General features: G+C 45.7%; 1 protein-coding gene and 1 long non-coding RNA gene across 2 annotated transcripts in view; one reads left to right on the forward strand and one right to left on the reverse strand.

Moving 5' to 3' along the window:
- Positions 1-13,174, forward strand: part of PKHD1 (PKHD1 ciliary IPT domain containing fibrocystin/polyductin) — a 908,610-nt gene that overhangs the window by 882,740 nt on the left and 12,696 nt on the right. Inside the window, exon 64 of the mRNA XM_073625162.1 lies at positions 1,147-1,305. Coding sequence (XP_073481263.1) covers positions 1,147-1,305 — 159 coding nt within the window. The remainder of the gene's footprint in view (positions 1-1,146; positions 1,306-13,174) is intronic.
- The window catches only part of LOC141139232 (uncharacterized), a 167,779-nt gene that overhangs the window by 89,777 nt on the left and 64,828 nt on the right, over positions 1-13,174 (reverse strand). Inside the window, exon 2 of the long non-coding RNA XR_012243737.1 lies at positions 1,102-1,280. This is a non-coding gene — a long non-coding RNA (uncharacterized lncRNA). The remainder of the gene's footprint in view (positions 1-1,101; positions 1,281-13,174) is intronic.

Raw genomic sequence — 13,174 nt, forward strand, 5'->3', positions numbered from 1 at the left:
TGGAGCCCAGAACCCTGGTCCTGGCTCTGCTATAAACCCAGGACCCACCTGCACAATCAACAAGCCAGACTCCTGGCTCTTCCCACAACCCAGTCCCAGGATTGGAGATTCCATCCCACCCAGATGGCTATGAAATCTCCAGGATCCAGGTCCCAAACTGGATTTTACCAATCACAGAGGAATCTGATAAAACAGTTTCCTCCAAATTATATAATCCTCCTTGAGCCTCTCAACCTGCCTATTTGAGAATCCTGGGAGACAATCACTAGGACAGGGATCCGTACTGTCACAGAGGACAGTGGAATATGGGATACTCCAAAGCGTCTAGGCACAATGTTGCAGAGATCACTTCTCTAGGTGACAGAAACATAGTCTTTCACTACCAGCTATGGACCAGGGGAAAATTTGGCACAGAATTAGCTGAGGTAACTCTCCACTAGGTAGTATAAACAGTCTTTCACTCCCAGTTGTAGACCAGGAGAATGGTATAGCATGGTTAGGACATGAAAGTAGACTAGAACACTCTAAGTTTTCTGCAGTTGATGACAACAAAATAGGTTTGGGCAGTTATTAGGAGCAGTCTGGGTTTTTGCAGCCGAAGACCACAAGATAGAATAGTACACTGGAGTAGTTTGTAACATCCACAGCTGGGGACCATAGATAAATTGCAGCTCAGCAGATTGGGCTCTACTCATGAATCCCAGTAGAAGCGAGTCCATAGGCTCGATCCAGGGGTGGGAGTAGTCCAGTAGACAGTCAAGAGGGCTTCAAGGGCTTAGCACCCCCCTGAAGCACATGGTTGCCTTTCCTCCAGGAGAAGAACAAGTCTGAACAGGTTCCGGCCTATTTATCCTCTCTCAGACCACCTACTGGGCACAGCTCCCCAGGGATTGGCCAGAGGGTAGTAAATATTCAGGTGAGAGATTTGCACTTCCCTCCCTATACTCTCGAAATTTCTCAACACAGACAGGGGAAAATAATTAATCTCTCCACCTGGGAACCACGAACAGACACAAGCAATCAACTCTAACTTCTTTAACTACAGAGCAAGCTAAACATTAAATTTACCTAACTGCCTGCTTAGTGGGGGGCTAAATTTACCTGACCAACTAGGATGTTGACATGTACTTTGTCTTCTGATTGCAGGTCTCTCATTCTCCATACAGTCACAGGAATTCCACGTCTTTCACCTCCTGAAGCATCCTAGAGAGAATGTCTTCATGCTGGTGGTGTTCAGCTCTGCAGCTTCTGCCATTGTTTTGTTCCTTTTCTTCTGTTGTCTATTCAAATGGAAGAAAGGTGGAAGTAAGTACAGAATTGCCCTTGCCTCTGATATATAATCCTTTTCACATCCATTTTAAAAAGTAATATCAAGCGTGGCTAATATTCAGATTTCATTGTTCACCATGGAGGGTGTAATGTCTATGAAAAGTCCTTGTATCCTACTTCTCAGTTACCTGTGGGCCACCAGTGGTTTATAGTAGGTGGCAACTATATTTAGCATCCTTATGGCCAGCAATGGCAGCCTACATATTTTTATCATGATGAGTTTTTGTATGCTAAAGCCCAACTCTGTGCTCTGTGCTCCTCTCCAGTGCCTCAATCGCCCCTCTTCCCCAAGCAAATGAGACCTCTTGTGTGTTTCACACACACAGGTACTTTACCAAAGAATCATACTCTATGATTAAGTGCCTGCGTGCGTAAAATACATACTTGCTTGCCATTGTATCCATGTTTTTAAACATTAAAGAGGTTCTAAAGGCAGAAGATTTTTTACTTTCATGCATTCTGCATGTAGCATCCCCCCAGACCCCCCAAAACTTACCCAAGTCCAATGGTGATCCAGGGATGTGCACAAGAGTCGCTGTTCTCTGCCTCCTCATTGGCTGACACACAGCAGCTATTGGCTCCTGCTGCTGTCAATCGCAAACAGGGAAGAGGGAGCAGGGGGCAGAACTCAGCCACGTCCCATAGACACACAGAGGCGGCTTGGGAGCGAGCATGCTCAAGTCCCCCCCATAGCAAGCTGCTGTGCTGTGGGGACACTCAGCAGGAGGAAGGAGCCCAGAGTGCTGGAGGGGCACCCGAGAAGAGGGGGATCGAGGCTGCACTGTGCAAAACCATTGCACAGAGCAGGTAAGTATAACATATTTGTAAGCTGGAGCTGAGGGACTCCCCTTGCTGCCAGGGGAAGAACTCCTCCAGTGAGAGTGGGGGGAAGCCAAGGGAAAAGAAAGACAGATTCTGGTGTTAGGGGACTCAATTCTTAGAAGGACAGAGAGGGCAATCTTTGACAAAGACTTGAAGCACCAAACTGTATGCTGTCTACCGGGCGCTCGGGTTCGGCACATCACGGATCTGGTGGACAGATTACTGGGAGGGGCTGTAGAAGACCCGGCTGTCATGGTGCAAGTTGGCACCAATGAGAAAGTCAAAGGCAGATGAAGTGTCCTAAAGAACGATTTTAGGGACTTAGGAGCTAAATTGAGGAAAAGGACCTCCAAGGTAGTATTCTCAGAAATACTACTGGTACCTCGAGCCACACCAGAAAGGCAGAGAGATTATTGAAGTAAACATGTGGCTGAGGAGCTGGTGTAGTAAGGAGAGGTTTGGGTTCCTGGAGAACTGGGTCGACTTCTCAGTCGGTCACCAGTTCTATAGAAGGGACAGACTGCACCTAAATGAGGAGGGTGCAGATATGCTGGGAGTGAAGATGGCCAAAAAGTTAGAGGGGCTTTTAAACTAGGCGATGAGGGGGAAGGTCCAGAGGTAGATATAGTCAGCGCGGAACATATTCCAGAGGGTAGTATTGGGGACATTAGTGGTAGGTTGACTAAAACACATAAACCCGAGATAAGTATAGTAACAAGTCCTATTTGCAACCTCGGAACACCCCATAAGAATACAGTATGCGACCGATCTAAACTACGTGGCATGTTCACCAATGCCAGGAGCCTGGCGGACAAGATGGGAGAACTAGAGATACAAGGAGGATTTCGATTTTGTGGGAATTTCAGAGACTTGGTTCAACAGCTCTCCTGATTGGCTGACAACCATTCAAGGGTATTCCCTTTATCGCAGGGATAAGGAGAGTAAAAAAGGGGGAGGGGTATGCCTGTATATCAAGAATAATGTACAAGTGAATGTGAGAGATGACATCACTATGGGAGCTAGGGAGGAGATGGAACCCTTATGGGTAGAGCTCCAACGAAACTAATGCCGCGTACACACGGTCGGACTTTCCGGCATACTTGGTCCGGCGGACCAGAGTGTGCCGGACAATCCGCCCGTGTGTGGGCGGCGGCGGACTTTTCCGGCGGACTTCTTCCCAAAAGCCCGCCGGACCTAGATTTTAAACATGTTTTAAATCTTTCCGTCGGACTCAGTTTCGGGCGGAAAGTCCGCTCGTGTGTGTGCTGGTCCGACGGAAAGCCCGCTCGTGTGTAGGCTGGTCCGACAGACCAAATACGACACGAGGGGATGGTATTGCATCTCGCGCTCGCTGCAATAGGAAAAACAAATCTTCCTATTGCGGCGAGCGCGGGGCATACCAGGCCCTTAGGTCTGGTATGGATTATAAAGGGGAACCCCGCTACGCCGAAAAAACGGCGTGGGGTCCCCCTAAAATCCATACCAGACCCCGATCCGAGCACGCAGCCTGGCCGGTCAGGAAAGGGGGTGGGGACGAGCGAGCGCCCCCCCCCTCCTGAACCGTACCAGGCCGCATGCCCTCAACATGGGGGGTGGGTGCTTTGGGGGAGGGGGGCGCCCTGCGCCCCCCCCCAAAGCACCTTGTCCCCATGTTGATGAGGACAAGGGCCTCTTCCCGACAACCCTGGCCGTTGGTTGTCGGGGTCTGCGGGCGGGGGCTTATCGGAATCTGGGAGCCCCCTTTAATAAGGGGGCCCCCAGATCCCGGCCCCCCACCCTATGTAAATGAGTATGGGGTACATGGTACCCCTACCCATTTACCTAGGAAAAAAGTGTAAGTAATAAAACACACTACACAGGTTTTTAAAATATTTTATTAAACAGCTCCGGGGGGGGGATCTTCCTCCGGCTTCGGGGGTCTTCTTCCGGCTTCGGGGGTCCCTCCGCTTCATCTTCTCCCGGCGTCCGGTTGGTTCTTCTCCGCTCTCCGGCCTCTTCTCCCGGTGTCGCAGGTCTTCGGCCGGCCCCTCCGCTCTCTTCATGTAGCTCTATTGCGAGCGGAGGTCCGGACTTCTGGGCTTCTTGGCTTCTTGGCTTCTTGGCTTCTTGGCTTCTCTTCTCTTCTCTTCTCTTCCCCCAGATGTTGACACGACGCTCTCTCCGGCTGGACTTGTCTCTGAGGGCTGCGTTGTGACTTATATAGGCGGAGACCCCGCCCCCATATGATGTCACAGTCCTTGGGCATGCTGGGACTGTGACGTTTTAGGGGGCGTGGTCGACCACGCCCCCTAAAACGTCACAGTCCCAGCATGCCCAGGGACTGTGACATCATATGGGGGCGGGGTCTCCGCCTATATAAGTCACAACGCAGCCCTCAGAGACCAGTCCAGCCGGAGAGAGCGTCGTGTCAACATCTGGGGGAAGAGAAGAGAAGAGAAGAGAAGCCAAGAAGCCAAGAAGCCAAGAAGCCAAGAAGCCCAGAAGTCCGGACCTCCGCTCGCAATAGAGCTACATGAAGAGAGCGGAGGGGCCGGCCGAAGACCTGCGACACCGGGAGAAGAGGCCGGAGAGCGGAGAAGAACCAACCGGACGCCGGGAGAAGATGAAGCGGAGGGACCCCCGAAGCCGGAAGAAGACCCCCGAAGCCGGAGGAAGATCCCCCCCCCGGAGCTGTTTAATAAAATATTTTAAAAACCTGTGTAGTGTGTTTTATTACTTACACTTTTTTCCTAGGTAAATGGGTAGGGGTACCATGTACCCCATACTCATTTACATAGGGTGGGGGGCCGGGATCTGGGGGCCCCCTTATTAAAGGGGGCTCCCAGATTCCGATAAGCCCCCGCCCGCAGACCCCGACAACCAACGGCCAGGGTTGTCGGGAAGAGGCCCTTGTCCTCATCAACATGGGGACAAGGTGCTTTGGGGGGGGGCGCAGGGCGCCCCCCTCCCCCAAAGCACCCACCCCCCATGTTGAGGGCATGCGGCCTGGTACGGTTCAGGAGGGGGGGGGGCGCTCGCTCGTCCCCACCCCCTTTCCTGACCGGCCAGGCTGCGTGCTCGGATCGGGGTCTGGTATGGATTTTAGGGGGACCCCACGCCGTTTTTTCGGCGTAGCGGGGTTCCCCTTTATAATCCATACCAGACCTAAGGGCCTGGTATGCCCCGCGACGGGGCTAGCAAGGTGTCAATCTCGCCGATAAAAGCGGCAAGATTGACATCCTTTTCTAGTCCCGTCGCACCTGAGTCACGTTCAAAATGAACGGACTTGTCCGTGTGTGGGCAAGTCCGTTCATTCTGAAAGTCCGCCGGAACTCCGGCGAAAGTCCGTCGGAAAGACGGGCGGACTTAGCCCGCCGGAAAGTCCCGGCGTGTGTGGGCAAGTCCGTCCGTTTTAAAGTCCGGCGCACCTGGCGGACAAAGTCCGTCGGAAAGTGTGCCGGACCAAGTAGGATAGAAAGTCCGCTCGTGTGTACGCGGCATTAGGGGAAAGTAATACAGGGAGTATTCTATGGGCCCCCTAACCTGAGGGAGGAGGGGGAGACCGACCTCCTATCACAAATTGGATTAGCGGCAAGGATGGGAGGTGTCATCATAATGGGGGATTTTAATTATCCAGACATAGACTGGGTGGAAGGAACCACGCATTCATCTAATCTCGCCAGTTCCTAAATGTCTTACAGGACAATTTCATGGGTCAGATGGAAGATGCACCAACTAGAAACAAAGCATTACTAGACCTACTGATTACTAACAATACAGACCTGATCACGGATGTGGAAATAAGGGGCAATTTAGGAAACAGCGACCACAGGTTAATTAGCTTTAGTATAAATCACACAAATAGGACACAAGGGGAATACAAAGACACTGAATTTCAAAAGAGCCAACTTCCCTAAACTACGAACCTTGCTAGAAGATATAAATTGGGATAAAATCTTAGGAACAAAGAACACGGAGGAGACATGGGTTTGCATTAAGAGCATATTAAATAAGGGTATTAGCCAGTGCATCCCATTGGGAAATAAATTTTAAAAAGCAAACAGAAGTCCTGGATGGCTTAACTCCAATGTAAAAATGCATATAAAAACAAAGGAGAAGGCCTTAAAAAAATACAAGGCTGAGGGATCATCATCAGCATTCAGACTTTACAAAGAATGCAACAAGAAATGTAAGGGTGCAATTAGAGCGGCTAAGATAGAATACGAAAGACACATAGCGGAGGAGAGCAAAAAAAAACCCCCAAGAAATTCTTTAAGTATATAAACAGTAAAAGAGGGAGGTCAGACCATATTGACCCCATAAAGAATGAGAATGGGAATCTGATTACAAAGGATGGTGAGATTGGGAAGGTATTGAATTTATTCTTCTCCTCAGTCTTCACGAGGGAATCGGGGGGCTTCAGTAACCAAAACTGCAGTGTTTATCCTCATGACACATCCCAGGAAGCACCCTCATGGCTAACAGAGGACAGAATTAACATAGACTTGAAAAATGTAACATTAATAAGTCACCGTGACCAGATGGCTTGCACCCGAGGGTCCTTAGGGAACTCAGTCAAGTAATTGCCAGACCATTGTTCCTAATTTTTACTGACAGTCTAGTGACTGGAATGGTACCAGCTGATTTGAGAACAGACAATGTAGCACCAATATTTTAAAAAAAGGGCCAAAATACATCCCTGGGAATTACAGACTAGTTAGCCTAACATCATTTGTATGCAAGCTCTTGGAGGGAATGAAAGGGACTATATACAAGATTTTAGAAATGACAACGTTATCATTAGCAGTATCTAATAGTAACTGATCAGTATCAGCATGGATTCATGAAGAATTGTTCTTGCCAAACCAATCTATTAACCTTCTATGAGGGGGTGAGCTGCCATTTAGATAAAGGAAGGCCCGTAGACGTTGTGTATCTAGATTTTGCAAAAGCATTTGACACAGTTCCCCATAAATGTTTACTGTACAAAGTAAAGTCAGTTGGCATGGACCATAGGGTGAGTACATGGATTAAAATCTGGCTACAAGGGTGAGTTCAGAGGGTAGTGATAAATGGGGAGTACTCGGAATAGTCAGTGGTGTAAAGTAGGGTCCCCCTGGGGTTCTGTCCTGGGACCAATCCTATTTAATGTATTTATAAACAACCTGAAGGATGGGGTAAACAGTTCAATCTCTGTATCTGCGGACGATACTAAGCTAAGCAGGGCAATAACTTCTCCGCAGGATGTGGAAACCTTGCAAGTAGATCTGAACAAATTAATGGGGTGGGCAACTACATGGCAAATGAGGTTTAATGTGGAAAAATGTAAAATAATGCATTTGGGTGGCAAAAATATGAGTGCAATCTACTCACTGGGGGGAGGGGGGGGGCCACTGGGGGAATCAAGGATGGAAAAGGACCTGGGGGATCCTAGTAGATGATAAGCTCAGCAATGGCATGCAATGCTAAAAAAGCATACAGAATATTGGCATGTATTAAAAAGGGGATTAACTCAAGAGATAAAGCGATAATTCTTCCACTCTACAAGACTCTGGTCCGGCCGTACCTGGAGTATGCTGTCCAATTGTGGGCACCAGTCCTCAGGAAGGATGTACTGGAAATGGAGCAAGTACAGAGAAGGGCAGCAAAACTAATAAAGGGACTGGAAGATATTAGTTATGAAGAAAGGTTACGAGCACTGAACTTATTCTCTCTGGAGAATAGACGCTTGAGAGGGGATATGATTTAAATTTACAAATACCGCACTGGTGACCCCACAATAGGGTTAAAACTTTTTCGCAGAAGGGAGTTTAATAAGACACGTGGCCACTCATTAAAATTAGAAGAAAAGAGGTTTAACCTTAAACTGCGTAGAGGGTTCTGTACTGTATTGCCCTGTACACACGGTCGGATTTTCCGACGGAAAATGTGTGATAGGACCTTGTTGTCGGAAATTCCGACCGTGTGTAGGCTCCATCACACATTTTCCATCGGATTTTCCGACACACAAAGTTTGAGAGCAGGCTATAAAATTTTCCGAAAACAAAATCTGTTGTCGGAAATTCCGATCGTGTATACACAAATCCGACGCACAAAGTGCCACGCATGCTCAGAATAAATAAAGAGATGAAAGCTATTGGCTACTGCCCCGTTTATAGTCCCAACGTACGTGTTTTACGTCACCGCGTTCAGAATGAACTTTCTGTGACCGTGTGTATGCAAGACAAGTTTGAGCCAACATCCGTTGGAAAAAATCCTAGGATTTTGTTGTCGGAATGTCGGATCAATGTCCGACCGTGTGTACGGGGCATAAGATTGATAAGACTGTGGAATTCCCTTCCACAGGCGGTGGTCTCAGTGGGGGACATCGATAGTTTCAAGAAACTATTAGATAAGCACCTGAACGACCACAACATACAGGGATATACAAGGTAATGCTGACGTATAATCACACACATAGGTTGGACTTGATGGACTTGGTGTCTTTTTTCAACCTCACCTACTATGTAACTATGTAATAAAAAAATTGTAGGTTTAATATCACTTTAATGAAGAAGACAGTGTGTCCTCATTCATATGTATAGCACTCTGCTGACCCCTCCCACCAACCATGATCTGCCTGCATTATATAGAGGAACAAGGAGTTCCAGTGATGATGTCGCCAGATCTAAAATAAGGTATATATCCACTTATTTCATTGCAAATTGATGACGGGGGAAAGAGGAAACCAGGGATAGCAAAATATTATCCAACCCATAAAGTTACAAAGCTGCTCTGATTAGAAGGATAACTAAAGTGTAAGAAATATACAGCAGTAAAGATTGAAGTGGACCTCCAGCTCAGACATTTTCTTCTATTTGTGGTTTCATTGCTGTTTAAGTCCCTACCCTATGTGCTGGTGACTGTTGTCAGGATAGAAATCACCAAATGGGGACACCTTCTGGTTGACAACTGCCTAAGAGTAAATTACTCCTATCTTCAAAGATTTCCTCTTACTTCCTGTCTTAAAGAGGGAGGGGGGAGAGGTGAACTTACTTCCGGCGCCATGGTGCCCCGGGAGGAAGTTTGAGCTGGAACCCTCTAAAAAGAGGTTATCCGCTCCACCCCCCCCCCCCAAAAAAAAATGACATGCCAAATGTGGCAGGGGGTCACCTTACCTTAAAGCGGAAGTTCAGTTTTTGTGTGGAATTATGTTTTAAATGGCGGCCGGGCCACATGTAGCAACAAAAAAAAAAACTGTTGGGCTCAAATCATTCCAGTCTACTGGCAACTATTGGAGAAATGTCTGGAGTTCCACTTTTTTTTCTTTCCCCAGCAATTTCATATCAAAATAAAAGATAGTGTTTTTTGCACCCGAAAACACATTTTCTGTTAATAAGATCAGGTTTAATATTCAGATGGGATTTTAATCTTCTTCAGAATGTGATTTAAAGTAAGCTGCTTGATTATTCACAGGGATAAATTTTCATTACAGTATTTGGTCTAGTTCATCCGCTTCTGATCATTTTAATCCATTTTTTATGGTAAGGGGACATCGTATGAGCTAATTGCTATTATTCAGAAAGCCTAATCCCTTAATCTGTTTTAAATCCATCAATGTGTCCTAATGTATGCAATGGAATGCCTTAGGGTATTTGAAATTGTTCCTGGGATGTTGTGAATGGTGATAAAATGCATTTTTAATAAGAAAAAAAAATACTTTAAAAGTTAGTTTACGTAAAAAACTAATTTTTAGTTATGGTTGGACTCTGGTGTACTGGATCGCCCACTGGCTGCCCCTGTATAATGGGGAGTTATTCAGCCTTATGCAGGCTTAGTACATGTTGCAAAGAAAGAATAAAACAGCAGGTTGAGGAATGGATAGGGAGAGCTGATAGGGGTGACTGGCCTATGATGTGACTATCTGTGGCTTCATGAGTTCAAACTGCCAGACCCCCCCTTGCTCAGATGCCACAGGACAAAACTGGTAGTGCAGATGCTGCGGATAGCATTCATTTAAAAGAGCAATCCTAAGGAACAACTAATCAGTGAGATGCTACTGCTATCCTGAAAATATTGCAGCTGCGCTAAAAAAAAATTCCACTTAATTTACCTTAAATCTATTTAAATCTTCTGCAATCTAGAATCCTGCGAACTCTTTACAGGGTTGATAGGATTGTACTCCCCAAATCCTGTGATGTGTATCTTCCAGTTCCTCTTTATCTGCTTTCTGTATCACTAGCCACATTCATTCAAGCTTGAATTTGGCTGGTGAATAATTAAAATGTCCTAGTATTGACATTTTTTTTTTGTATATTCTCTGGTATTACATAGTTACATAGTAGGTGAGGTTGAAAAAAGACACAAGTCCATCAAGTCCAACCTATGTGTGTGATTATGTGTTAGTATTGCATTACATATCCCTGTATGTTGCGGTCATTCAGGTGATTATCTAATAGTTTCTTGAAGCTATCAATGCTCCCCGCTGAGACCACCGCCTGTGGAAGGGAATTCCACATCCTTGCCGCTCTTACAGTAAAGAACCCTCTACGTAGTTTAAGGTTAAACCTCTTTTCTTCTAATTGTAATGAGTGGCCCTATTGTGGGGTCACCAGTACAGTATTTGTAAATTGAAATCATATCCCCTCTCAAAATTTGATATTTGATTGATATTTGTTTATCAGAATTCCTGTGACAGATACAGTGCCTTAAAAAAGTATTCATACCCCTTTGAAATTTTCTACATTTTGTCATGTTTTAACCAAAAACGTAAACGTATTTTATTGGGATTTTATGTGATAGACCAATACAAAGTGGCACATAATTGTGAAGTGGAAGGAAAATTATAAATGATTTTCAAATTATTTTTACATATTTATGTGTGAAAAGTGTGGTGTGTATTTGTATTCAGTCACCCTTTACTCTGATACCCCTAACTAAAATCTAATGGAACCAATTGCCTTCAGAAGTTACCTAATTAGTAGAATCCACCTGTGTGTAATTTAATCTCAGTATAAATGCAGCTGTTCTGTGAAGCCCCCTGAGGCTTGTTAGAGAACCTTAGTGAACAAACAGCATCATGAAGGCCAAGGAACACAAAAGACAGGTCAGGGATAATGTTGTGGAGAAGTTTAAAGCAGGGTTAAGTTATAAAACAATATCCCAAGCTTTGGACATCTCATGCAGCACTGTTCAATCCATCATCTGAAAATGGAAAGAGTATGGCACAACTGCAAACCTAACAAGACATGGCCTTCCACCTAAACTGACAGGCTGGGCAAGGAGAACATTAATCAGAGAAGCAGCCAAGAGGCCCATGGTAACTCTGGAGGAGCTGCAAAGATCCACAGCTCAGGTGGGAGAATCTGTCCACAGGACAACTATTAGTCGTGCACTCCACAAATATGGCCTTTATGGAAGAGTGGCAAGAAGAAAGCCATTGTTGAAAGAAAGCCGTAAGAAGTCCCGTTTGCAGTTTGCGAGAAGCCATGTGGGGGACACAACAAACATGTGGAAGAAGATGATCTGGTCAGATGAGACCAAAATTGAACTTTTTGGCTTAAAAGCAAAATGCTATGTGTGGCGGAAAACTAACACTGCACATAACTCTGAACACACCATCCCCACCGTGAAACATGGTGGTTGCAGCGTGTTCTGGGGATGCTTTACTTCAGCAGGGACAGGGAAGCTGGCCAGAGCTGATGGGAAGATGGATGGAGCCAAATACAGGGCAATCTTAGAAGAAAACCTGTAAGAGTCTGCAAAAGACTTGAGACGGGAGTGGAGGTTCACCTTCCAGCAGGACAACAACCCTAAACATACAAGCAGAGCTACAGTGGAATGGTTTTGATCAAAGCATATTCATGTGTTAGAATGGAGGGAGAGATGAGGGCGCTCTGGTGAGGCTGGGTATCCAGTCCTTAGTAGCAGTGGAGAGATGGCACTGAAGGCAGCACTTTGTAGAGAAGAAGCAGCTCTGGAGGGTCACAAAGGAAAGAGAAAGGCGCCTCTAAGAGCAGTGGTTAAAAGATTTATTACAGGCACAATGGGATTAAAAACACTTACAAGATAGTAAGAGGTCATAGGCATATAATGATTAGTCCTCATGCGGATCGCTGTAATCCTTGTCTGTCTGGGAGAGAGAGAGAGCCATACTGCAGTTGTCAAAGTCCCTGGTGATGTATATATTGGCGAGGAGGTGAGGATGCAATGAGGCAGCCCGGGTTCTGTGACATCAGGTGAAGGTGGTGGGCGGTAATGCGTTTCGGAGCATGCACAGCTCCTTTATCAGACCTCATTGTGTTAGAATGGCCCAGTCAAAGTCCAGACCTAAATCCAATTCAGAATCTGTGGCAGGACTTTAAAATTGCTGTTCACAAATGCTCTCCATCCAGTCTGACAGAGCTTGAGCTATTTTGCTAAGAAGAATGGGAAAATATTTCACTATCTAGATGTGTAAAGCTGGTAGAGACGTACCCAAAAATATTTGCAGCTGTAATTGCAGTGAAAGGTGGTTCTACAAAATACTGGGGGGGGGGTACATACAAATGCATACAAATGCACGCCACACTTTTCACATATTTATTTGTAAAAGAAATTTAAAACCATTTATCATTTTCCTTCCACTTCACAATTATGTGCCACTTTGTGTTGGTCTATCACATAAAATTCCAATAAAATACATTTACATTTTTGGTTTTAACATGACAAAATGTTTAAAATTTCAAGGGTTATGAATACATTTTCAAGGCACTGTAACTATAGGCTTGCCGTGAGTGTGTTTGAGAATTTCATAGTATAATAGTATCATAGTTGGTAAGGTTGAATAAAGGCATTTTTTTCACCTGCATCAAAAGTTAGGGTTTTCAGATAATAAAGGTACTGACAAAATTAAATGGGTGGATTTACAGTATATTACTAAAATGTAGGGACCCAGCCTTAAACTCGAGTGTCCCTAGCTAAATGTAATTATTGCATCTAGGCTGTTGCTAGCATTGGCTTTGTTTGTTATCTGTGTTCATGGGGTTTCTCTTAAGTCCAAGGACTTTGATTGCTTCTGCCTGCT

Source organism: Aquarana catesbeiana, linkage group LG04, assembly GCF_042186555.1.
Source record: "Aquarana catesbeiana isolate 2022-GZ linkage group LG04, ASM4218655v1, whole genome shotgun sequence".
Lineage (NCBI taxonomy): Eukaryota > Metazoa > Chordata > Amphibia > Anura > Ranidae > Aquarana > Aquarana catesbeiana.